The sequence below is a fragment of the Doryrhamphus excisus genome, chromosome 9 (genome assembly GCF_030265055.1).
Source record: "Doryrhamphus excisus isolate RoL2022-K1 chromosome 9, RoL_Dexc_1.0, whole genome shotgun sequence".
Taxonomy (NCBI): Eukaryota; Metazoa; Chordata; class Actinopteri; order Syngnathiformes; family Syngnathidae; genus Doryrhamphus; species Doryrhamphus excisus.
In genome coordinates, this window is record NC_080474.1 from 3,260,100 (window position 1) to 3,287,095 (window position 26,996).

General features: G+C 41.8%; 4 protein-coding genes across 5 annotated transcripts; 3 read left to right on the forward strand and 1 right to left on the reverse strand.

Moving 5' to 3' along the window:
• Positions 1-3: 3 nt before the first annotated feature.
• On the forward strand, positions 4-7,222 carry ppig (peptidylprolyl isomerase G (cyclophilin G)). The gene is made up of 13 exons (XM_058081899.1): positions 4-167; positions 686-769; positions 856-930; positions 1,005-1,112; positions 1,203-1,247; positions 1,333-1,420; positions 1,528-1,557; positions 1,646-1,785; positions 1,865-2,042; positions 2,497-2,679; positions 3,658-3,748; positions 3,840-3,979; positions 5,122-7,222. The coding sequence occupies exons 2-13, from the start codon at positions 709-711 to the stop codon at positions 6,071-6,073; spliced, it is 2,091 nt and encodes a 696-aa protein (XP_057937882.1). The 5' UTR covers positions 4-167; positions 686-708; the 3' UTR covers positions 6,074-7,222.
• Positions 5,245-11,075, reverse strand: cfap210 (cilia and flagella associated protein 210). Of its 2 annotated transcripts, XM_058081919.1 has the most exons (9): positions 10,675-11,075; positions 10,042-10,250; positions 9,795-9,968; positions 9,501-9,706; positions 9,276-9,432; positions 9,064-9,203; positions 7,803-7,995; positions 7,578-7,742; positions 5,245-7,507 (listed from the first exon to the last, which is right to left on the reverse strand). In XM_058081919.1, exons 1-9 carry the CDS (start codon positions 10,721-10,723, stop codon positions 7,160-7,162), a joined length of 1,641 nt encoding a protein of 546 aa, XP_057937902.1. In that variant the 5' UTR covers positions 10,724-11,075; the 3' UTR covers positions 5,245-7,159. The 2 variants fall into 2 exon arrangements, with proteins under 2 accessions (XP_057937902.1, XP_057937901.1); XM_058081918.1 differs by having other exon boundaries at positions 9,064-9,432.
• An 881-nt stretch (positions 11,076-11,956) lies between these two features.
• phgdh (phosphoglycerate dehydrogenase) lies at positions 11,957-21,681 on the forward strand. Its single transcript, XM_058081929.1, has 12 exons — positions 11,957-12,330; positions 13,923-14,074; positions 14,166-14,231; positions 15,300-15,354; positions 15,473-15,571; positions 15,640-15,772; positions 17,129-17,277; positions 17,656-17,808; positions 17,975-18,113; positions 19,475-19,602; positions 19,664-19,886; positions 21,249-21,681. Exons 1-12 carry the CDS (start codon positions 12,199-12,201, stop codon positions 21,401-21,403), a joined length of 1,584 nt encoding a protein of 527 aa, XP_057937912.1. The 5' UTR covers positions 11,957-12,198; the 3' UTR covers positions 21,404-21,681.
• Positions 21,682-23,022: 1,341 nt separating this feature from the next.
• Positions 23,023-26,738, forward strand: klhl23 (kelch-like family member 23). Its single transcript, XM_058081920.1, has 4 exons — positions 23,023-23,257; positions 23,325-24,546; positions 25,817-25,969; positions 26,044-26,738. The coding sequence occupies exons 1-4, from the start codon at positions 23,243-23,245 to the stop codon at positions 26,352-26,354; spliced, it is 1,701 nt and encodes a 566-aa protein (XP_057937903.1). The 5' UTR covers positions 23,023-23,242; the 3' UTR covers positions 26,355-26,738.
• The last annotated feature ends 258 nt before the right edge of the window (positions 26,739-26,996 follow it).

Sequence of the window (26,996 nt, forward strand, 5' to 3'; positions counted from 1 at the left end):
GTAGTCATCTGCCGGAAATACGGAAAAACTGTCGCACTATACCCAAACTATACTGACGTTCATACCGCGCCATCTTCATAAAAAAGGCGAACTGTGGAGGTTGAATGAAAGCCGTGCCTTTTTGAAAGAAACAGCTGCTGCATGGAGTGATATTCTTGCTTTTCAAGGTGATACGAAGTTACGTTTTACACGCTTTTGACCCTGTGCATTACGGGCATAACATAGAAGTTGGGGTGATCAGCGAGTGGCCGTAGAATCCATCCATGTTGTCTGGCTAAGCAGGCTAATGCTAACATGCAGGCCTGATGAGAACAGGCTGATATCGGCGGGGATCATTGTGAAATGTAACTTGAGTCATGTGTGGTTTGTAAACATTTAAAAATTTACTCGCACGTTATACTTACATCAGCACTATTCGACTTTACAGGCTTGCTAGGCTAACGTTAGCTTTTCAGTTGGGGGGGGGGGGCGACGATGTTACGTTCATACAGCTCCAAATGGGAGACTGAATAATGGCTTAAACACAGATCTATAATATTCAATGCCCACTTTTTGTACGTCTTGCAAATGAATGCACGGAGGTTAGGGTAATGTTTGTCTTTGCTTTGGCTAGCTTTCTTAAAAAGCAATACTGTATGTGGACATTTCTACTGAGTGACTGAGTCAAGTTTGTTTGCTCCATCAGGTGTTTTGTCAGTTTTTGTGATCATGGGGGTCAAAATCCAACGTTCTCGGTGCTTCCTTGACATCGGCATTGGAAATGTACTAGGTAAGAACAACATTTGTTTTATTTTATTCCCACCGTCAAATAGCCATGTGTTTGTTAGCTATAAAATAATATTTCTCACCTCGCAGTTGGTCGCATTGTCGTCGAGCTGTTTTCAGACGTCTGCCCCAAAACATGTGAGAACTTCCGATGTCTTTGCACAGGTAAAATTAACATTCCGGTCAAAAGTAACATTTTATTGCCACTAAACATACATAAAAAGTGTCTTTGCGTCCAGGTGAGAAAGGCATCGGGAAAGGAACTCAGAAACCTCTCCATTACAAAGGATGTCTCTTCCATCGCATTGTCAAAGACTTTATGATTCAAGGAGGGGACTTCAGTGAAGGCGAGTCTTTTTCTTCATTAGTCTTTCATTGTTCTCAGGTATCACTACAAATGAAGTGAATCCTAAACATATGCATTCTGCATATTTCAGGTAACGGAAGAGGAGGTGAATCCATCTATGGGGGATTTTTTGAAGGTAAAGATGCTGCTGGCTGTTGTTTAACAAGTCAACATTGTCTCCAAGACAGCTGGACAAGTTTTTTTTTCCTTTTAACTTCCAGATGAAAGCTTTGCTGTGAAACACAACAAGGAGTACCTGTTGTCTATGGCTAACCGGGGAAAGGACACCAATGGATCCCAGTTTTTCATGTAGGCATCCATTGGTTTTGGATCTCATACTGAATTGATGAATGAAATACTTGCTTTTGAAGCTGATGTATGTTTATTGTTTTATTTATTACTCCGCTTCTTCTCAGAACAACAAAACCAACTCCTCATCTAGATGGGTAAGTGGTGTTGAGTTGTCATAGTCTGCACAATTCAAACTTCACACAAGTGTTGCATTCAAACCCTGCTATGTTTTCTTTCTGTCAGGGTCCATGTGGTTTTCGGGCATGTGATTTCTGGTCAAGAGGTTGTGCAAACCATGGAGAACCAGAAAACCGATCCGAATAGCAGACCCTATGCAGAAGTCAAGGTCATGAACTGTGGTGAACTTGTCCCCAAATCAAAAGGTTCAAGTGAATTTCAGTATTTATCTCCGCCGCTACTGTACTGCTATTAAGATATTAACCAACTGTTGTATTATTCCAGCAAAGAAACACGACAAAAAGAAAGAGAAGGCCTCGTCAGGTTCCAGCGGTAGTTCCAGTGACTCTGACAGCACCTCGGAATCCTCCTCAGATTCAGAAGAATCCGACAAGGAGTCTAAGAAGCAGAAGAAGAAGGCCAAGAAACAAAAGAAGAAGCAGAAGAAGAAGGACAAGAAGAAGTAATTGATTTGTACTTGTGTTATTAACTTAGATTGTACAGTAATCCCTCATTTATTGCGGTTCATTGGTTCCGGACTCAACCACGATAAGTGGATTTCCACCAGAAAACGTAGGTCTATCAAAGTTGACGCTTTAATAATGTGTTAACGGAAGTTACCTTTAATGGTTGAGCAGAAATGGACAAAGAACAGAGTAAGTAACAAAGAAAGCTGCCGCTAGCATAACAAGCTATCTAGTTAGTCTCCAATTTATGTAGTCAGAATTTAAGAAAGTGTTTCAAACTGAGTGGGAAAGAGTGACAAAGAAGCCAAAAACTTCCACATGAAATGGGACGAGAACCTTCCTCCTAACGTGTCATTATGCAGTTGGAACAGATGCGTTAGTACACACAAACGAACGTATTGGAAAACACTGTATGGTATAGTACTTATCTGAGACGCCGTGTTTTTACAGGCCAGAGCCTGAGAGCGTTGAAGAGAAAGAACAGGAAGAGGTGGTCACATCTACCGTGCGTCCTGAAGAAATACCTCCAGTCCCTGAGAATCGATTCCTCATGAGGAGAAGCCCGCTGATCGTCGAGAAGGAAAAAGAGCCGGAGAAAGACCAGCGCAATAAAGAAGAACGACCAAGAGACAGGTTGGACATTTCACATAATATTTCAGTTCAGAATGGTACTACATTGAACTTTCTCATTTTATTTGCTTTGGTTTGCTATATCCCCCGTTGACACCGAAATGCCGCAATACTGGCAAACAAACTATCCAGACCTGAGTCTTTTTTTTTTTTATTTTATTTTATTTTTCCCAGGTTCCTATTCTCAGCTATAGAATCAAATGCAAAAAAGTTTGGGCAGTACAATATTTAGTGTCATTAACACATGCACATCTCTTTTAGAACTTAATTCTAACCTGAATATACCACATAGTGTACTGTATGTATCTCCAACTCCTTATCCTCCTCTGAACGACACTTCCTCATTGTCACAAGACTACAGCAAGGTGCGTTCACGCATGCTCGGAACATTACAACAATAGCGTGGTGAAAACGGGATTATTATTATTATTATTACTATCTTGTTGATTCATTGATCATACTGTTTATAATTTATATAATCTGCAATAACCATACTCTAGTCACTTAACTGCAATACTGTACATATTACTGTTATATATTGTCATATCCATACTGTTTATAATCTGTATAATCTACAATAGCCATATTATAGTCATTTATATCCCTGTACATATTCTCACTGTATTATAGTCATAGCCTGTATAGTTTTATTTACATAGATCTATCCATACTTACTACTAAGGTACTTATACATTTGCACTTCTGGTTGGACGCTAACTGCATTTTGTTGCCCTGTACCAGTGACATGAGCAATAACAATAAAGTTGAATCTAATCTAATCTAATCTAATTAAATTGATTACAATTTGGAATCATTTGACGGCCTGTTTTGCTGTCTGTCAAGTCTTACTGTCTGGTGCTGGCGCTGATATTTGCGCAATGACACAAAATTTCTGTGACATTTCTTGATTTTTATGGGTTCTGTGTAAAAAGCGTGTGGCTGTTGTCTCATCATACTCCCACCTTCTTTCCCTCCTCTCAGCTCTGGTGTGAGAAACAATTCTCAGTCAACTTACAACAGAAGACTGGTCATGACGCGCTCTGGCAGGAAGATAAAAGGCAGGGGCCCCAGGGTGAGTACAAATGTGCAAAATGTTTCAATTTATTCTCCTCCTGTCCAACAGTACATATATGATCCTTGAATCTGTTTCTCCACCTCTCCAGAGATACAGAACTCCTTCACGTTCTCGTTCAAGATCCAGAGATCGTTTTCGGCGTAGCGAAACTCCTCCCCACTGGCGTCTAGAGCTGCAGCGCCAGAGGATGAGGGCAGTCACGGGGGAGCGTTGGATTAAGGGAGACAGGTAAAAAAAAAAGGGTTTCAGTATCAGACTGCACGACAAAAGGGAACCTCATTGTCTTCTTCGTGTAAGTGTGATGATGCTTGAAAAGGCGCCACAACTCAATGCATTGGTATTAGAGTTGACACGGGTGTAAAGTGTTGCTAGATACTGAGGCTGACCAAAGGGCTCCCTCTGTTCATGCCGCTGTTCTATGAAACAAAGGTGCTGAAAGCAATGCACAGAGTGAACTCTCTTCCTACCTGTTTGGAGGTAAGAGAGAGGAATCGATCATGCAATCAACTTTTATTTTAGAGCCCCTTACAACACACAGTGTGAACAATGTGCTTTTCATTAAAATCAACATTAAAACAGAACCGTTTAAATGCATTATAACAATGCAATTTAAATTAAAATGGCAAAAATATCTCACATCATTACTGAAGAAGAGAAGATGACACCAATGCACATCACAATATATTGAGGCTTGCAAAATTATACAATTTATTTTCATTTATTGGGTGGGTCATTCATCCATTCATTATCATCCCAAGCCTAGTGCCCACGAGAACTCATGTCATGTTTTAATCTTAATATCTTGTGACAGTCCTAATATGTTAATTTGGCATTTACAAAGACAATGTAGTTTTCACTGACACTGTCATGGTGTTTATTAATAGGGATGTCTGATAATTATCGGTACCGATACCAGCATAAAAATGTGATATGGGTATCTGATTTTTTTTTCCCCAGATCATGAAAAATGATATTTAAAAAAATGTTGTATACAACACATACATGTGTGTTCATTCCACCACAGGAGATATGCCTTGTATGTCATATCTCTATAGGTTTGGGCGATTTGCGCATAGGCATTTTTTCTTTTATACCGGTACATACAAAATATCACCCCACCCTAGTATCGGAAGTAGTATCAGAAATTGAGAGTTAGACAATATTGACATATCGGTTTTCAGCAACAAAGCCAAAATCAGACATCCCTAATCATTAACATTGTATTGTTTGCAATGTGTGATACCTTTTTATTTGTTTTAGTGAAATCTGCTTACCCACATGAATTTAAATCCAATTCCTAAATGTCCCTCAAGAAACCAAAGTGAATCTTACCAAGTTGCCTCAATCAATCACGTCCTTTTCTTTTCCAGAGGTGACATGAGTGACGACAAGGACGAGGCTGCTAACACTCAGAGGAGAGAACGACGGACCTCTGCGACCAAGCAGGAACAGACCGACGAGGGCAAAAAGGACAAGAAAGCTCGATCTGGGAGATCCAAAAGCAAGGACGACTCTGTGGAAAAGAGTGAGAAACAAAGCAAGCAGAAGGACAAGAAAAGGGCCAAATCTAAAAGCCGCAGTAAAAGCAGAGACAAAAGTAGGAGGTCAAAAAGCAGAGAAAAGAGGAGGTCAAAAAGCAAAGAGAAGAGTCACAAGCATAAAAGTAGTGACAGGAAAGATCGCTCGAGGAGTAAAGACCGAAGTGCGACTAGGAAAGAAAAGGAGTCTGAATCTGATCACAGCAAAGAAAAAAACAAAGAGAAAGAGTCTGATAAGCCGAAAGCAGATTCCAAAACAAGCAATGGTGAGAAAACGAGGACCAAATCACAAAGCAAAGACCGAAATTCCAAGGACGAGCGCAGATCAAGAAGCAGAAATCAAGATAAGGGCGGACGCGCTGCCTCCAAGGATAAAGAGGAAAAACGAGACCAGGAGCGAGAGCGGGGTAGGGAACGCAGCAGGAGCACACACAGACGCCACAACGACGACGACGACAAGGAAGACCGAAGGCGGAGAACAAGGAGTCGGGAGCGTGGGAAAAGTCCTGACAGAAGCAAGAGATCGAGCAGGCGCTCTCGAAGCAAAAGCGATAGACGAGGGCGCAGCAAGGATCACGCCACTCCTCGTAAGGACAGCCAGAGGCGACGACGAAGCAGCACCAGCAGCAGCAGCTCTGACAGAGACGATCGCCGTAAGCGCCGCAAGAGCCCAGACTCCAAACGGAGAAGATCCAAAAGCACCTCCAAAGACAGAAAAAGAGCAGAAGTTAAAGGCAAGAAGAGGAATCACTCGAGCTCCAGTTCCAGCTCCGACAGCGACTGAGAACCAGTCTTTTATTTGGATGCTCATCCAGCATGCAGCTCCGGCTTTCAAACTGCTTTCTGACATTCCTCACAGGCCATCCACAATATCTGCCAACTTAAAATTCCCAAACCTTTTAAAGGGGAGGCTGCACCAGATGAATGCCAGGCTGGAAAACACAAGCATCCATGAGAAGTCTATTGATACTTTTGAGAAGAATAGAAACCCATGTCATCCAAACACAATGTACAGTAAAGCTGAGCCCCTCCTTGTCGATCTTTGGCTTGGTCGCAGCGCTGAGCCGAGACAACCCGTGACAACGACCGCCCGTGCGGCTGAAGCTGCCCCATCGAGGACTGAAACCGTTCAGTGCCCGATATGGTAAGAATTCTAGAGTCGCTTTTTTTTTTTCAAATGCTGCCACTACACTTGGATTATTGCTTATTTTGGATTCTTTGGTACAGCCGGTTCCAGATCTTTTTATACTGATGTTTGATTTCTGTTATTTAACATCATCTTTGGGTGGCGGATCTGATTTTTAGGATATGAGAATTGAGATATAAAAAAAAATAAAAAATCTTGCACAGTTATTTCTGATCTTGAAATGTTACCAACACCTGTCCCGTCTTGTCGTCTCTCGTTCAATCGAGTGATGCCTCCACGTTTGTTTTGGAATGGAGGAAAGTGTAACGCCACAAGTACGACATAAAAATACTGTGTTTATTGTGCGAGATGTTTTAGGAGATACCCTGCTGTAGAAAGAAATTAAAAAATACCCAAATCACATCTGAAAATATTGTTCTGCAGCAATTATTAGCACCGTTAAAAGTGAAGTGAAATCTCCCAGGTTCTTGTATTTTTGTTTCCCTCAGCGTGAGATCAATGACAGGATCACGGAGTGATAATGATGGTCATGTGGTGCTGCAAACACAGTACCACATGCCCATTTGGGACTTTATCTTCTGCTGGTTCAGGCTGACAACCAAGTGGAAATCCTTTAGTTTCTCGGGACTTGAAACGTCCACCTGAAAACATCTCCCCATGGACAAGCCCCTAAGTCGCAGCTCAGTTCGGTTCTTCCGAATCGCTCACCAGGAGGTCCTAACATCACCACGTAAACCCGAGCCTCTTCTTTGCTGCTTGGATATCTCCAACCTCATGGATCTTCTTGATATCCCGCGTGGTGGCCGAGATGTATTTGGGCATTTCAGCGCCACTCGTGTCTTGAACAAGGTAGCGAGGTCTCGCTCCGGTAAAACTGGGACCGCATGCAACCCCCTCCCTCACGGCCTTGTAAAGTGGAAGTACGCTGCGCTGAGCGGCCGCCGCTGCTTGGACCGCCTCCAAGGAGTACTTCTCAAAAGCTTTCTCCTCTTCAGCTAGGAGCTTGAGGTTCTTGGCTTCAAACTCGTGTTCTGCTGTCCTCGCTTGATGCTGCCTGGCCTGTTTCTCCACCTGTGTTGGAAAGCCAGCATGACACTCACTTTTTCATGTCTTTTGTATAAGCTAAAGTTGTATTATTTACCGTCTGGCTTGCATTGAAGACTTGTATCTTCTGAAGCTCCTGGCGGCTGTTCTGCACCTTTAGTTTGTGTTCCTGTAAGAATATTCTATCTTCTTCCATCTTTGCCTGCAGCGCTTCTCTTTCCTTTTCCTTTCTCATCAAGTCATTGCGTTCCTTCTCTCTGACCTGTGGGAACACAACTGGCGTGAAGTAAAAAGTCTGCTTTTGTCCAAACGGCGGTCTTACCATGTGTTCCCGATGTGCTGCGATTGACTTCATCATCGCCACCCTCCGCGTTTCCTCCTCCCACTCTTGCTGCATCCTCTTGGCGTCCTGTTCTGCCACGGCCTTGGCCAGCCTCTGCTGCTGCTGCTCTGTCTGCTCCTGCTGAGCCATGGTTAGCTGGTCCACCATCTTCTCTCTGCGATTCTGGACTTCTCTGACCAGAAAACAGCAAACATGGAAAAATCAGCAGTCGTTTTACAAGAATAATGTCAAAACATGAAGTTAAAAATGGGAATCAATGACAATAACTTCTGCTTGAGCTTGTTTCGTAAACAAAAGCATCTACAGCCACACTCGGAAGGAAGCCCGCTCTTTGTGACTTCACAAAGGAAAAGTTTGAATCCCTCTGAAACGAGCGTTTTGATCCATCCCAAACTTCTTTCAGGGCTCACTTCCAAATGCCCAAACCTCATTACCTGAAACTTTGGCATGGTTAAACACCCGAATACTACATTCTAACTACTTTTATAGGTCAGAATAGTGAAAAGGCATAATAAGTGTCCTTTTAATTGTACAAGAATAGCATATAGAGCAAAATGACATAATTTTAGTAACATTAATATGAAGAAAAAAACTAATTTTAAAGTTATTTTGAGAAACAAACATTTTGAAAAATTATGTTGAGGAAAAAGTAATACTGTAAGAGCCTAAACTCCATCTATTTTCTATATCGCTTATGCTGGAGCCTATCCCAGCTGACTTCGGGGAACTGGCAGGGTACACCCTGGACCCCACATACAGAAGCCCAAGCAGAGAATCAAACCCAGGTCTTCCTGATCTCCTGACTATGTGGCCGAGACTAAACTGGAATATGGAAATAGTCATCATTACCAGAACAAAATTTACAAGTTTGAACAATTGGAGGGGAATGCAATAATAAAGTCAAAATATAAAAAGAAAAGGAAAATATACTAATATGTATGTGATATGTGATAATATATGTATGTGATAATATGTATGTAATATGTATGTGTATATATGTAAACAACAAAACCAAATAAAATTTCCTACCGAGGAAAAGTTATAATACGACGAAAAGAAAATGTCCAAAGATTATTTAAGAAATTTGAAATGTTGGGGAAAAAAATAGAGAAAAAAAGAGCAAAGATACTAGAAATATTTGTTCACCTATGACAAAGCGGAGAAGTGTTTTTTAAAATATATACATACATGTATATATGATGACATATGATGCCTTGCGGGGTGTTACGCTGACGCTTACTTGAGTAACTCCTGCTCTTTGCCTCTTCTCAACTTCACCATTTTCTCCTTTGCAGACAGGAAAAGTTTTCTTTGGGCTTCCTCCGCCTCCCGTTTCTCCATATCCGCCATCTTTGAGATGTCTCTTTGAGTGAGATGCTCCTGAAACGTACAACTGCTGGTCATAAACGAAGCAGGACAATTGCTGACCGATGAGCTGGTCGGTCCCGCTACCAGCTGATCTTGCATGAAGTCGCTCTTCTGCTTGGCTTGCATCTCCTCCTCCATCTTGAGCTCCCACTGATGGAGCTCTCGAAGGAGTTGCATCTCCTCGGCGTCCTTCTTGGTCTGGAGCTTCTGGCGTTCCCTTGCCAGCTGATTTTCCTCAATCCTGCAAAAAAAGAATTGAATGGTTGGATCCATTTGCGATCCTGCTCATGGCTGTGCGTGGAAACCTACTGCTTCTTCAGGTCCTCCGCAACAGCCTGCCTTTCCAGTCTTTTCTGCTCTTTGCTCTCCTGCTCTCTTTGCAAAGCCTCATCCTCTCTGGCCTTCATCATCTCCACATATTCTTTGTCAAGCTCCTCGGAGGCACTCTGTCGTCTTTGCTTCAGCTCCATCTGGGCCTCCCTTTCCTTCAGAACCTCTGTTAGCAAGAGTGCACGCTGCAAGCGGAATAGAGATTGGAATCCATTAGCCAAACCATCACGTGTCACGTGAGGTAACTGATGAGAAGAAAGGTGTCCTACTCACGTGTAGTCCTTTGACTCGCTGAGTCTGGTAGTACAGCTGCCGCTTGGCCTTCTCAATGGCCTCTTTGCGCTGCTCCTCTCTGTATTTGGCCTCTTCCATGTCCATCTCTTTCCTTTTGTCCTCCTCCATCTGCTCCCGGATCTTCTTGGCCTCCAGCTTCTTCTGTCTTTGGCTCTTGAAAAACACAAAGATGTCGACTGGATTGTGTGTGTGAGAGGGAGCTCTGCAAGTTCGGTGTTCTTCTTACAGCCAAGGTGTTGGGCCACAGCTTGGCCATCTCTTTGGACTTCTGCTGGAGAAGTTCTCTCTGCCTCCTGGCCTCCATCGTGTGCTCCTTCTCCTTGTCCACACCGGCGATTTTGTCCTGGATCCTCAGCCAGTCTGCCTTGGTTAAGACGGTGACCTGACGGAGATCTAGAGGCTGGACGGTGTTGTTGCCGTCCTCTGCTGGAGAGACTTCAGATAAGGAAGTTATTGATTTGGTAACATCATTTATTTATTATTTCTCATCAGAAATGAAATATCCTCCAATAGTTATCCAGTATCAATAAGTGCCTAGAAAACGGATAGATTGAAATTAATGTGTGAGATTATTGAAACATGCAACAAGTCTGTGTTTTGGCGACACCTCATGGCCAAAGTAGAATACTACACTCACGTGGAACTTTCTTCTGCCTTGTATTTGTAGTTTACTTCATTTAGTTGGTTAATTTAGCTATTTTTATGCTTGGAAATACTTATTTTATTTTACAAACAAGTCCCGAAAGTCTGTTAATTCCTGCAAATTGATGGAAATGAAGACATACGGACCGCATTTATGAAAACTCTCAATCAATAACTGAAATTCCAAATCTTGTAGGAAAACCAGGCCAGCTCTCACCACTCTTACTGGATCCCCTTCGTCGGCCATGTTGAACCATTGACGACATTTCTGCTGTTTTCCACTTTTCGGCTGTTCCAGTTCAGTAGCTTCGCTGCTATTATGACATAAACTTCTTAATCCAGTCCAGTGTAGAGTTTTTGCCTACTTTTCGCCACCAACACCTCAGGCGGATCCAGTTGTTGCCTTGTAGCCAAGCAACCAATTAGACGCCATTTCCCCTTGTCGACACAAGAGGGTGCTGTTTCCAAGCGTTCCATTTAGCATTTACAATGATTGTTCTCCGTAGTGCTGTAAAAGTGATCTGTAATCATACTGAGATGTTTTAGACTCAATTGTTTTTCTTTCTGTACCTCAATAAGCCAATATGACGTAGTGCAGGCATGCATGAATCATATCAATATTCATTCACTCCTCCCTGACAAATGATCGTGTGTAACAGTATATTATATCCGCATGAGTTCTGCCTGTTGTAAGAAAACGGCTCAGACCGGTTTGCATTTACGGATGAAATCCAATGGGAACACGGTGGGCTGATCGTCGCTGATAGGCGGGGTTTCATCCCAATAAAGGGGGCGGCTCACGTGACGTACGATTTATCGGAGGGCGATACTGCACAGCTAGATGTCGATCCGATACCAGGATTGACGATACCAACTTGAAATTTGTTGAAAACTTCAGTTTGGAAGAATATCATTATTTGAATGACATAATAATAATAAATATAACATGGGATGCATTATGGATCAGTTTTGAGAAGCAGGAAGTTATTGGTATGGTTATATATATATATATATATATATATATATATATATATATATATATATATATATATATATATATATGTGTGTGTGTGTGTGTGTATATATATATATATGTGTATATATATATGTGTGTATATATATATGTGTGTATATATATATATATATATATATATATATATATATATATGTATATGGTATGGTTGTTGCAGGCATGTGTTTGGCCAGCTATGTGGGGCGGGTTGAGCGTGACCTGTGAACCAGGAAGTGCGGGGATCTCGGTGTTTTGTTTTATTTATTTATTTATTGCTTGATTTATTTATTTTTTATTAAATATATATTTTATTACAATCCTCAATTACAAAACAGTATAAGCAGAATTGAGTGTATTAAAAGACATAAAAAGTAACATAGAAACTTCATTCCATAGCTTTTCAAAGGGGGCTAGCATGCTAATATGACAATGTGTATTTTAAAAGTCAAACAAATGACTTATTTAAGAATGAAAACTTTCTTCCCAACTCAACCATGCCTCAGTTTACGATCGGTCACCGTTTCAGCTGACAAACATTACCTCTAAAAAGCAGAAGTATCATAAGTATCGACATTTCAGTATCGACCCTCCCCGTAGTTGAAGCCTTCAAAAGCAACACCCGGTGGCCATCGCTAGCTTAGTCTGCCAGAAGGCTGCAGCGGTCCGCCAGCACCAGTTGCCCATTCATCCGACAGGAACTTTTGACAGGAGACGGAAAAGAAAGCCGAGATGAACTCCATCAAGAACCTTCTCATCAGCGAAAACGTAGCCCCTCGATGCAGGAGCATCCTGGAGGAAAACGGCATCCGAGTGACGGAGAAGCAGAACATGAGCAAGGAGGAATTGATCGCCGAGATCAAGGTGGGATCAATGAATGAATCAATGGATGAATGAATGAAGTCTGCATTGCGTAACAGCAGCTTTCAAACACGGCAGCCGTAATCTAGCAACTCCAACTTGGTCGATCGGATGAGCTGATTGTGTGTTGGAGTTGTGTGTTGTGTGTTGTGTGTTTGCTTAGGAATAGTGTGTGTGTGTGTGTGTGTGATGTGACTCTTAAAGTGGAATACTGTGAATACTATAGTGGAGGATAGCCCCGCCCCCCTCCCTTGACAAGATGATGCAATTCGGCCCATCACTTTCTTGCAGTGCTGCTGCATTGCTAACAACAATACCCGTCTTTACCAAAGTAAACACAAGACATAGTATTTTATTTGGATTGGGATCAACACAAATGCAAACAATTGTATTTTACAAACGCCATTTTACAAGCATAAACTCATAATATCATGAGGGAAATTGAATTGAAATATATTTAAAAAAAGACTAAATAAAGTTGTAATTTTTGGAAAATTATACCGTGGGAATAAGTTACATTCATTCATTTTTTTACCGCTTATCCTCACAAGGGTCGCGGGGTACAATATTACAAGTTTGAACTTTGTACTCATTAGAATGCAACATTTCCTCTTCATATTTTATTATTATATATATTATTTTAATATTATATTATTTAAATATTATATTATTTTAATATTATATTATTTTATTTATTTATTTTATTATTTTAATGTTATTTTTATATATTATTTTCATAACATTTCTGCTGTTTTTTCCCCTATTTCAACTTTTTTTCTGTACATTTTACTTCACATAATGTGACTTTGTTCCCATAATATTTGGACTTTATTCCCAACTCTTTACCCAATTTCATTTGTCCAAAATTGACAAATGTATTATTTCTCATAATAATACATTCATTCATTTTCAACCGCTTTTGTGGCAGCCAATCACAGGGCACATATAGACAAACAACCATTCACACTCACATTCATACCTATGGACAATTTGGAGTCGCTAATTAACCTAGCATGTTTTTGGAATGTGGGAGGAAACCGGAGTACCCGGAGAAAACCCACAAAACCCACACATGCACGGGGAGAACATGGCTTTGGCAAACATGGGATTGAACCCTGGTCTCCTAGCTGTGAGGTCTGCACGCTAACCACTCAACCACCGTGCAGCCGAATAAGTTACAATATTATGGAAATACATCCTATATATGGGAATAGAGTCGCAATATTATGAGAAGAAACTTCAAATATTTCAAAAATAATCAGCTAATTTTTTTCACCTATATGGGATAGGCAAATGTAAAATAGTTGCTAGCAAATGAAAAAGCTTCAAGTGTAAATAACATCTTAGCAATACAAAATGGCCAATTTGTATCCTTTTATTATTGGATTCCAAATAAACTATATAGTTTAAAGTAGTTGTTAAGCAAAGTTCAGTCAGATATGGTGTCTGTTAACCAAGGGCAGTAAGAACCTGATAACCAGAGCCAATAAGCAGCCATCCACTTGACAGGAGGAAGGTGTGTTTGCCAGCCCGATGAGGCAGCCATGCATGGACCAAACACCTTCTTCTATCTGTTTGCTCTCCCCTCATCTCAGGACTACGACGGCCTGGTGGTACGATCCGCTACCAAGGTGACGGCCGATGTCATCGACGCCGCCTCCAATCTGAAAATCATCGGGAGAGCCGGGACCGGGGTAGACAACGTGGATGTTGAGGCCGCCACCAGAAAGGGGGTGATCGTTATGAAGTAAGGCTTCCTGATTGGTCCAAAAGCGGATGTGGTGTTTGCTTTTTTCCGTTGTTGATGATCTCACCCGATGAGTCCATGTGTGCTCCAGCACGCCCAGCGGCAACACCATCAGTGCGGCCGAGCTGACCTGCGCCCTCCTGATGAGCCTCTCACGGCAAGTTCATGCTAACGATCGGAACTTTTCACATCATGTTACATTCAAGGACACTTATGAAACTATTTCTTCCATACTGTAACAAAGGTTTAACAAGATATTCATATATTTATTAATCTCCTTTTGGACATTTTCAAGCATAAAAGTGACTCAATGAAGTCAAATGCTAACATCAGGCATTCAGAAATTGCATTGAGCCACTTTGTGGTATGTAGTACTCTACACTGGCCACTGGGTGGCAGTAATGTTACACTCATATTTATTGTTATTTCATGTCTGGAGGGCTCTAATAATGATGAAATCAACAATTTAGATGTAATAAACAGGTTTCTATGCTCTGGCTACAAAATATTCCATGCCAAAATAAATCATCCTACTTTACAGTAATTCACCTATCACGGTCAAATTTTCTTTTTTCCATCAACTTTCCTTCATCTCATGATTTTGAATTTTTATCTCATAATTAGGACTTGTTATTTCAACTTTTTATCTCATAATTTGGACTTTTTAATCGCATAGTTATGGCTTATTTTGGAATTTGGACTTTTTATATCGGAATTTTGACTTTTTATCTTGTAATTATGGCTTTTTAACTCTTAATTTGGACTTTTTATGTCATGATGATTGCTTTTTAGCTCATAATTTGAGCTTTTTATTTCATGATTATTACTTTTTAGCTCATAATTATGACTTTAGCTCTGAGTTTGTGTTTTTTATATCATGATTATTACTTTTTTGCTCATAATTATGACTTTTTAGTTCTTAATTTGGGCTTTTTATGTCATGATTATTACTTTTTAGCTCATAATTATGACTTTAGCTCTTAATTTGAGTTTTTAATATCATGATTATTACTTTTTATCTCATAATTATGACTTTTTAGTTCTTAATTTGGCCTTTTTATGTCATGATTATGACTTTTGATCTCATAATCATGACTTTATATCTGACTATGACTGACTTGGTATATTTTTTCCCATACTGTAGGTCACTATAGTAAAAAATGAAAAAAACTAGAAGGCGGCCATGTTGTTGTCGTTGTTGTCATTCATGCGTCTGTGCTTACAGAAATGTGCCTCAAGCTACAATATCCATGAGGGCGGGGAATTGGGATCGCAAAAAGGTGAGCTGCCAAAAAGAATCCTGCCGCCTGGTCGCCTCCATTCTTCCACCGCTCGTGCAGAATGAAACATGAGGCGGGTCGGCTCGGGGTCATTGTCTCCTCTCGTCCAATGTTGCAGTTTATGGGTGCTGAGCTGTACGGCAAGGTGCTGGGGATCGTCGGACTGGGAAGGATCGGGAAGGAAGTGTCCCACAGGATGCAGTCCTTCGGCATGAAGGTTGGCCCAAAGGTCAGGTGACGCAGATGCTGTCAGATAAAGTACAACATTTTTTTTTTTCCTCTCAGACCATCGGCTATGATCCAATCACTCCACCGGAGGTGTCGGCCGGTTGGGGGGTGCAGCAGATGCCCCTGGAGCAGCTTTGGCCGCAGTGTGACTTCATCACCGTGCACACGCCATTAATGCCTTCCACGGTTGGTGAGTGTATTCCATCACCTTCTCCCCAGTGTGCTTGATCAATGTCTTTCCATCTTGGTTAGCGAGCCTGTCAGGATTCTGATTAGACTATTGTACACTTGTGTATGCTAGTGGCCCCGCCTCCACCTACCAACACCAAGACAAAAGTGCCGTTGTTGGGGAAAAAAATATCCAAAACTAGATGGCCCTGTGTGGAAAAAGTGATCGCCCCCTCCCTGCCTGTTAAAACATAACTGAGCTCCATTGTGGAAAAGATTATAAAGCCATTTGTAAAATGTTGGGACTCCAGCAAACCACAGTGAGAGCCATTATCCACAAATGGCCAAAACATGGAACAATGGTGAACCTTCCCAGGAGGGGGCAGCCAACCAAAATGACCCCAAGGGCGCAGCAATGACTCATCCAAGAGGTCACAAAAGACCCCACATTTTGACTTTTTATCTCGTAATTATGGCTTTTTAACTCTTTAATTTGGGCATTTTATGTCATGATTATTACTTTTTAGCTCATAATTATGACTTATTTTGGAATTTGGACTTTTTATCTCGTAATTATGTTTTTTTTAGCTCTTAATTTGGGCTTTTTATGTCATGATTATTACTTTTTAGCTCATAATTATGACTTATTTTGGAATTTGGACTTTGTATCTCGTATTTATGGCTTTTTAACTCTTAATTTGGGTTTTTTATGTCATGATTATTATCTTTTAGCTCATAATTATGACCATTTTAGCTCTTAATTTGGGCTTTTTATGTCATGATTATGACTTTTTAGCTCATAATTATGACTTATTTTGGAATTTGGACTTTTTATCTCATAATTATGACTTTTTAGCTCTTAATATGGGCTTTTTATGTCATGATTATTTCTTTTTAGCTCATAATTATGACTTTTTATCAAGCGATGGAAGAGGGTCTCGGTGTAGTCATGAATGAACCAGTCGCCTTTTGGAGTGCTTTTCTTTGAGTAGCAAATAAATGCTGTAAAAAATAAGTACTTTGCTTTCCATTAGATTCCGTATTTATTTTGCTCATGTTGTTTCATGTGAGTGTGAATATTTCTTTATGGACACTAGAGATGAATACGCTAACATTTGATGTCAGTTTTGACATATTATAAAGAATCTCTAATCCTGATGGACGACTGGGAAAAGGAATAAATAGTATTTTTACAAGTAGAGTACCCAGTCATGATGGTAGTTGAGAGCCAACAGTGCCTCTACTGGTTGCAAGCAGGTACTACACCCCATTTGATATGCCTATTCAATTCCTACCAATTGTCTAAGCTGGTGCAGTAATCTCAGTTGTTTTGATATAAATTCCTCTGAACTCATCTTGCTTTGTTTTTCTCCTCCAGGTCTCCTCAACGACGAAACCTTTGCTAAATGCAAGCGAGGAGTCAAAGTGGTCAACTGTGCCCGAGGCGGCATCATCGACGAAGCCGCTCTGCTAAGAGCGCTGGAGTCGGGACAGTGTGGAGGCGCCGGCCTTGACGTCTTTGTGGAGGCAAGACTGTCTGAAACGTGCATTTTCTGGTCATGTGACAGGTTGGCACGCCCACTTGTTGCGAGGCGGGGGGGCGGGGTTCAAGATGTGGTGTCGTGACGTATTGGCCTTTTTCCGAAAACCGATACAGTCCAGCTCACAAACTCCGATATCAGCCGATACCGATATGTGTAACATGGCATATCTCCTGTGGTGGAATGAACACATCAGATTTTCATAATCAGGGGCCAAAAATCTGCTAGCGATATCAACGATATTGCATTTTTAAGCTGATATTGGTCCCATACTTATGGGACATCCACGGTTATCGTATATGATTTTTGGAACAGTTTCTGACAGCTGTACACTGGGATCACGTAGACGTGCTCTGTGCCACAGGAGCCACCCCAGAACCGCTCTTTGGTCAACCACCCCAACGTGATCAGCTGTCCACATCTGGGCGCCAGCACCAAGGAGGCGCAGACGCGGTGCGGCGAGGACATCGCCCTGCAGATTGTTGACATGGTGAAGGGAAACAAGCTGGTCGGAGCTGTAAGTATCGTACCGCTCCCATCAAACACAAACGTGTAACATTCCAAAGCTCGGAGGCTGGGATCTAAAACGCCGCACGTGGTCATGTGACACTCCTCGACCTCCTCGACCTCCTCTACCTCCTAAAGCAATACTGAACATGTTGTGTTTAACAAATGGCGCCCAGGTAAACGCACCGGTTCTGGCCAGCACTTTCTCTCCGGATTCTTCTTCGCTGATTAAACTTGGAACGGCGATGGGATCCGTGCTGCGGTCCTGCAGCACCTCCAACCAAAAACTGGGCCACGTACAAATCACTTCTCAAGGTAACACCACCCGTTCCTCGTCCTGTGGTATACTTTGGATTTATACTTATTTCTTTCTTTCTTAAGTCATCTTTTCGCCTTCATAAAATGACATGTTTTCATTTTATTCCCATAATATCAAGTTTTCCCTGAAATTATATTCCAAAAAATTTACTTTTAATTTTGTTTCTTGTAGTATTACAACTTTTTAAAAGAAAATTAGTAATGACAGTTACTATGGTAAAAAAATGGTACAAGGTGCATTATTAAAAAAACAAACAAAAAAAAAACCTTAAACTGTATTATAGAAAGCAGGAAGTGAACAAATGTAACAGTTACTGATTGTAAAAGTACCAGATGGAGGGGTAGGATTTAATAAGCTTTGCTTCTTCCTACTCCTTTTGGACACGTGGAACTGGGAACTGATTATGGGATGCATTCAATTGTAATCTGATGCATGTTCAAATGAAATAAAACCATTACCATTACCATTAGTGGTGGACGATAACTATCAAAACCAATATAAGAGAATTATGACATCATACCGATAAATTATTAAAAATAGCTCTGATAACTAGATATGTCCCATGTTGGCTTTTTGCAGAAAACCAATATGCCGATATTGTCAAAACTCTTAATTTCCGATACCGATATCAGCCGATAACAATACCGATATATGTGTAAAATGACATACATATAATGAACATATGTTTCTGATACAGATATCAACCGATTTTTATGCTGATATCGGATAATTATCCCTATTCATAACTAATAAAAAGGATGTAAAAAAAAAAATCAAAACACTCCAATGAGGTGAGATTGTGAGCAAATCAAGCGCTCCTTTAAGAAAAAAGTTATCGGTTTGAAAAAAAAAAAAATCTACATATTTTTTGGTTTAATATTTCAACTTTATGATACTCAAACAACATAATTTTTTCTCATTACATGTTTATTCTTGTAAGATTGCAACTGTTTATATATATGTGTGTAATATATATATATATTATCCTCGCACATTCACAGATTTGTGATTTGTCCTCAAGCGTTGAGATTCCCATTTTATTTGGCAGTCTTTGAAGGCACCTCCAAACTTGAAGAGCCATTTATGGCCCATTACTGCACATTGTATATGTATTATTTATATATGTATATATATATATATATATATATATATATATATATATATATATATATATATATATATATATGTGTGTAAACGGCAAGTTTGGAGGTGCCTTCAAAGACTGCCAAACAAAATGGGGAATCTCAACACTTGAGGACAAATCACAAATCTGTGACTGTGCGTGGATCCACAGTACAGGATTACGTGTTAAGATATCTGCCGCCGTTACCCCCCCCTCCCCCCCCCCCCCCCCCAGGTGAAGGCATGAAGTCGTGCTGCGGTTACATGACGGCTGCCGTCCTGGTCGGACTCCTCGACGGCGGCTCCGGCGTTTGCCCAAACCTCATCAACGTTCTGAGCCTGGCCAAAGAATCAGGAATCACGGTACAGCACGGCATCACGCACGTGTCCGATGCGGTAAAATCATGCTGACGTCCTTGTTCAGGTCACTCAAAGCCACGACGCGTCCGACGAGGCTTCCCCCGCCGTGTGCACCGTGGAGGTCACCGCCGACGGCCGCAGCTACAAAGCCGCCGGCGCCGTCCAAGGCGGCCTGCCGGTCCTGCTGGAGCTGAGCGGCAGCACGTTTAGACAACCCGTGTCGCTCGCAGGGAATCTGCTGTTCTTGAAGGCCCCGGCAAGTCCTCAGCTTCTCTCCTCCGTGGCTGGTGAGGAACAGGAAGCGTTCGCACACTCGCCGACTTAGCGTACCATTCTTTTGTCCTAACGTTACGCTTTCCTTATAGCAGTAATTAGGATTTCATTGCCGCAATATTTTGATTTTCTGCTCGGAATATCACAACTTTTTCCCAACCAAATTTTCCAAAAATTGCAACTTTGACTGTTGCCAAAATGATTGTCTTATGACATAATGCTCGTAATACACTAGCATTTTTTTATAGCAGTATTAGAACTTTATTGCCACAATATTTGGATTTTCTGCTCGGAATATCACAACTTTTTCCCAACCAAATTTTCCAAAAATTGCAACTTTGACACCAACAAAATGATTTTCAATCCAAATATTATGGCAATAAAGTCCTAATACTGTTGTACTACTACGAGAATAAAGTCAAAATATTAATGCTATAAAGTCTTCATATTCTTATGAACAAAAAATGCAACTTTTTCCCAACCAAATTTTCCAAAAATTGCAACCTTGACACCAACAAAAGGATTGAGGAAATTGCATTTTTTGTTCACAAAATGTTCCAATTGTTCATAAGAATATGAAGACTTTATAGCCATAATATTTTGACTTTATTCTCGTAGTAGTACAACACTATTAGGACTTTATTGCCACAATATTTGAATTTTCTGCTCGTAATATCACAACTTTTTCCCAACCAAATTTTTTTCCAAAAATTGCAACTTTAACTGTCAACAAAAGGATTGAGGAAATTGTTCATAAGAATATGAAGACTTTATAGCCATAATATTTTGACTTTATTTTCATAGTAGCAACTTTCTTCTTTAGAATTACTTTCAAAATGAAAACATTCTCATACTATGAAAAGTTATGCTCTGAAAATATTGTTGTTGTATAGTTACAATTTTTTTTATTCATTCATTCATTTTCTACCGCTTAGCCTCTCAAGGGGGGACGCTGGAGCCTATCCCAGCCATCCCCGGGTGAGAGTCGGGATAGACCCTGGACTGGTGGCCAGCCAATCACAGGGCACATATAGACAAACAACCATTCACACTCACATTCATACCTATGGACAATTTGGAGTCGCCAATTAACATAGCATGTTAGCATGCTAGCATGTTTTTGGAATGTGGGAGGAAACTGGAGTACCCGGAGAAAACGGGGAGAACATGCAAACTCCACACAGAGATGGCCGAGGGTGGAATTGAACTCGGGTCTCCTAGCTGTGAGGTCTGCGCGCTAACCACTCATCCACCGTGCAGCTGTTACAATTTTTTTAAATATTAATATTATTACTTTATTGTAATATTTCTAGTCTATAACTAGTTTAAAAATGACATCATAGATCTCATTTCATCCTTTTTGTCCTTCTTTTTAGCACTGCTGGCCACAGAGGGAGTGCAAATCGAGTCTTTCAGTGCTCCGGCAGAGCGTTCTGGAGACGTTTGGTACTGTTTGGGAGTATCTTCTCCGCTGGCAGACCGCCGTGCCTTGCAGCCTTTGGCTCAGGAGGTGGCTCAGCTCTGCGCTTGAAGACAAGAAGACGTTTGCGTGTCTCGTGGGTCCATCTTTGCCTTAGCATTTCCAGCTGGCCTGTTGTGGCTTTGCAAGTTACATTCCAGTGTTAAGAAGCTTTTTCATGCTTTGTCAGTAAAACTGATGGAAAATGTGTTGCTCTCTTTGTTTGGGGTGGACAAATCATTTTTTACACTTCAAAGAAGGATTCAAACCTTTTTCTCCAGGAAGTAGGTGAACAATTCTGCTCAAAAAGTAAAAAAATAAAAATCAAATCAGGTATCGAAATAACTTTTACCCATTTACTAGAATGATAAATAAAAGTACACAGTGCAACGCATTCACTCAATTCATCAGTTGTTTACATGTCTTTATGTTTTTTTTTTTCCTCAAGCGTTGAAATTTCCCACTTTGTTCAGCAGGCCCTGAACGCACCTTGGAAGAGAACCTGAAACGTGTGTATAACTTCTCCGCTTTTTGTCATATTGATGAAAAAGCATATTATTAATACCAACTTGATTGATTTTTTTTCACGGAAATATTTAAACTTCTCAAATAATCTTTGTAAATTTCAATTTTATGACTTTATTCCCTTAATATTATAACTTTTTCCCCAACCTGTTTTTCCCGAAATTTTGGGAAATTTTGTTTGGCATTCTCATATAACTATGAGAATGACATTATTGTTTCCTCATGAGTTCTCTTAAAAATAGCTTTTTTAAAATATATATTTTTGACTTTATTCTTGTAAAAAGGAACCACTGTTTCATTGTTTTGCTGTTTTTCATAAAATTTTAATATATTTTTTTTAATATTTCAACTCTGTGCTACTAAAATGACATTATTTTCCTCTTCGTATTACCAGTTAATGCTCATAAAATTGGGACATTTTTGGTTGTTAGAATACAACTTTTTTTCCTCTTAATATTTTAATGTTCTTCTCATTTTAAAAAATATATATTTATTCTCTCAACTGTTTCAACTTTCTCTTTGTAGTAATAACAACTTTATTTATTTGTTTTCTCATAATACTATGACTTAAAAAAAAAAGTTTTTTGTTTAATATTTCAGTTTTATGGTCCTAAAATTTAGTTTTTAATATATTTTGATGATATATGTTTTCCTTAAATTATGACTTAATTTCTTATAAAATGACTGCTGACATTGGCATTTTTTCTAATGCTGTATTTTGCCCCCCCCTGATTTAGATGATAAAAATAATTGTTGACATCCCCATCTATATTACAATATGGCGCATGGTATTATTTTCTATATGATAAAAATATTGTATATGTAATACTGATGTCGTTGAATGTGAATAGATAATAGTTTCCAAGCCATCAAGTGGGGCTACTTTTGTTCATTCTGTACAACATGCACGTTAATCCCAATTGGGATTAACAGTCAAGCCGCGTCAGAGTGGAATTAGGCTGGAAACTCCATGGCAACGTTAGGAATGAGTGAAAACACGAGCTGGGGGGCAGGGGATGGGGTTGGTGGGTGGGGGGGGGCTGTTGTTGGATTGTTAAAGCTGTGTATTCCCTGAGAGCGGAAGGGACGGAGGGATGTCTCCGTGCACACACCGTGGTCACGGGACCGTGATAGAAGATATATTTGGGAGCATAGCGTCGTTGGAGTCGGTGTGACTGGTGGGGGGGGGGCTGGGGGATTCCTCTGAATGGATTTTGTCAAGGACGTGCATGTGGGGCAGCAGGAGGCGAGGTGGGGGGATGGACGCATTGCACACAAGCACCAAAATAGGACAGAAGGCCTGCCTGTGACGTCCCGCCTGTGCTAAATTTATTTTCATGGAGAGGAGCAAACAGAAAGAGAGAAGACGGTCATCGAGGAGCATTCATGGAGAAGGAGAAGGTCAGTGCGTGTGAATCTCTTGGTTGGCGTCCTTTTCACGGACTGGTTCTATACGGTTCTGCTGCAGATGTCCCATCAGCAGAAGGATGGCTACACCTACGAGTTCCGCGATGCAGAACATCCATCTGAGCTCCTGCACGCCCTGAGACGCTTCTACCTCAAGGGTCTGTTTACTGACATCACGTTGCAGTGCGGCGACTCCGGTGAGGTGTTCCACTGCCACAAGGCGCTCCTGTCGGCGAGGAGCTCCTATTTCCAAGTCATGTTCACAGCTGACATGAGGGAGCGTTCCAACAGCGTCATTAAGCTAACCGGGGTGGACTACAGGGTTCTGGGCGCTCTGGTCAATTACGTTTACACGTCTCAGGTGAGCATCACAGAGAAGAACGTGCAGAGCCTGCTGGAGGCGGCGGACCTGCTGCAGTTCATCCCCGTCAAAGAAGCGTGCCAAGCTTTCCTGGTTCGAGTCCTGGATGTGGACAACTGCTTGGGCATGCATGCTTTTGCTCAGCTCCACTTGTGTCCTCAACTGGAGCGTGAAGCCCGGAGGATGATACTGAGCAGGTTCTCAGAGCTGATCCAGCAGGAGGAGTTCCTGGATTTGGATCTGAATAGAATCCGGACCCTTGTAGCTGCGCAGACGCTGAGCGCACCGAAAGATGAAGTGTTGATAGACGCGGTGGCTAAATGGCTGACCCACGACTCGGAGAACCGTCTTCATTATGCTGTGGACCTGCTCCGGTCCATCCATGTGGACTTGGATGAGACTGACTTCAGAGCGAGCTTGGCGATGCAAAAGCAGTTCTTGGTGGGGAGCGTTGAGAGACTTAAATCTACCATCATGAAGGCTTCCCGACCAAAGGAGATACACGGCGGCGGGAAAAAAACGGCATCAAACATGTACATCATCGGAGGTTACTACTGGCACCCTCTGTGCGAAGTTCACATATGGGATCCGTCCAGCGACACGTGGCTGCGAGGGAAAGACATGCCGGATCACGCCAGAGAGAGCTACAGTGTGGCTTTACTGGGGGCGGACATCTACGTGACTGGCGGCTACAGGACCAACACGGTGGAAGCTCTGGACTTGGTCTTTATTTATAACTGCGACCATGACGACTGGACCGAGGGCTGCCCCATGATCACGGCCAGATACTACCATTGCTCCGTGGCGCTGCACGGCTGCATTTACGCCATAGGGGGCTACAGGGGGGGCGCTCCAGAACAGGAAACGGAATGTTATGACCCACTCAAGAAGACATGGTTCCCTGGCGCAAGAATGATCCAAGGTACTCAACAAAGGGATGCCATTTATTTTATTCATGCTAGGTATTATGCTAGGACCCGGATGCGAGTCCGGTTTGGGGAGGATGTTGGGAAACCTCACTTCCTGACAACTTAAGGGTAGCGAAGGACATTGAGAGGATTGAGCGTCCAGGATTCTAATGGATTTGGATTCTAACGTTGGTTCAAAGTACAAAGTAGCAAGGTTCTTCTCTCTCTTTGCATTATGGAGCTGTCACTAGCATGTTTCCTACAAGTACTCCACACAATGGATGCTACATTGTTTGGCAAAGACAGCTGCTCTTCATGGGGGGGGGGGGCGCTAACCCTAACAGAGTGTACAGTGTGGGGTCCAATTTGAGCCATTTGTGCAGCTGACAAGGGTCAGCGGGGGACGCTGGAGCCTATCCCAGCCATTCCCGGGCGAGAGGCGGGGTACACCCCGGACTGGTGGCCAGCCAATCACAGGGCACATATAGACAAACAACCATTCACACTCACATTCATACCTATGGACAATTTGGAGTCGCTAATTAACCTAGCATGTTTTTGGAATGTGGGAGGAAACCGGAGTACCCGGAGAAAACCCATGCATGCACGGGGAGAACATACAAATGCCACACAGACATGGCCGAGGGTGGAATCGAACCCTGGTCCTCCTAGTTGTGAGGTCTGCTAACCACTCGATCACCGTGCCGCTCCTTCTCTCTACTATGAAATTTATAGTTCATTCATTCATTCATTGAATGAATTGAATGGGGTGCTGGAGCCTATCCCAGCTGTCTTCGGGCGAGAGGCGGGGTACACCCTGGACTGGTGGCCAGCCAATCACAGGGCACATATAGACAAACAACCATTCACACTCACATTCATACCTATGGACAATTTGGAGTCGCCAATTAACCTAGCATGTTTTTGGAATGTGGGAGGAAACCGGAGTACCCGGAATGAAACTTCACATAGAGATAGCCAAGAGTGGAATTGAACCCTGGTCTCCTAGCTGTGAGGTCTGCGTGCTAACCACTCGACCACCGTGCCACCCCAAAATGCTTCTTTAATCTAAAAATGTAAGTGTGGAGTCTCCCTATTTATATCCCTGGTGGGTGTGCCCAGACAACTGTTGTGACCCCGCCCCCTCAGAGGACCCCACTACCACTACCTTGTAGATAATAATAGTAATAAACAGAACAACTTGAATAAGCAGTGCAGGGATTGGATGAATATGGCGTCTTCGTACATCTTTGAGGTGACGACTTGTTCTGTTTCTTTGTGAAGGCGTAGGAAATGCCACCGCTTGTGCGGCGGGAGATAAGATCTATGTGACGGGAGGCCACTATGGCTTCAGAGGAAGTTGCACCTACGAGAAGATCCAAGTTTACAAGCCCGATACCAACGAGTGGAGCATCATCACCATCAGCCCTCATCCAGGTATGAGATGGAGGAGATGAGAGAATGGATGCATTGCGGACTTCCTTCTTTCTTTCTTTCTTTCTTTCTTTCAGAGTATGGACTGTGTTCCGTGTCTTTGGAGAAGAAACTATATTTGGTGGGGGGGCAGACCACGATTGCAGACTGTTATGACACAGAAGGGGAGGAATGGAGCTCCATATCGGTGATGAAGGAGAGGAGAATGGAGTGTGGCGCCACGGTGATGAACGCTTGCATCTACGTGACGGGAGGGTACTCCTACTCCAAAGGGATGTACCTGCAGAGCATAGAGAGATACCACCCACAGCTGGACACCTGGGAGATGGTGGGGACTCTTCCAGGACCTTCCAGATCACACGGATGTGTTTGTTTTTACAGAGTTTAGTGTCCCGATGAATGGTTGCCATTTTTTGCCAAATAATGCAAGTATCCGTCCAACCGTCCGCCTTCCGTCGTTGATCCGAGGTCGGCTCACAGGGGGCAGCAGCTTAACTTCCCTCCTCCGGGCCCCTCCCAGTGGATCCCAGGCCAGTTGGAAACAGTCTCTCCAATGGGTCTTCTATATGGACCTCCCCAGGGATGTATCTGGGAGGCATCCTGACCACATTCCCGAGACACCTCATCTGGTTCTACTGAGTTTCTCCAAGATGACAGTAGATCCTAAAAAAACAGTGATCCTGTCATATACTGTAAAGCAGGGGTCTCAAACTCAATTTACTTGGGGGCCACTGGAGCTCGGGTCTGGGTGAGACTGGGCCGCATCAGGTTTCCCCCCCCCCAAAAAACCGCATTTATTAAAAACAAAAGAATTTAAAAAACATTCCACTGTTCTCAAATATCTTACTTTTTATTTTTCTTCACAAAATAAGATGAAAAATAAATAAACAAATCAAGAATAAAGAAAATCAATCAATCAGTAATAAATAAATAAATATAATAATAATAATAAAACGGCAAATAATAAAAACTTAAGAAACCACATATAGTTGGTGGGTAGACAAATTATTTTTTTCAGATTAAAATGAAC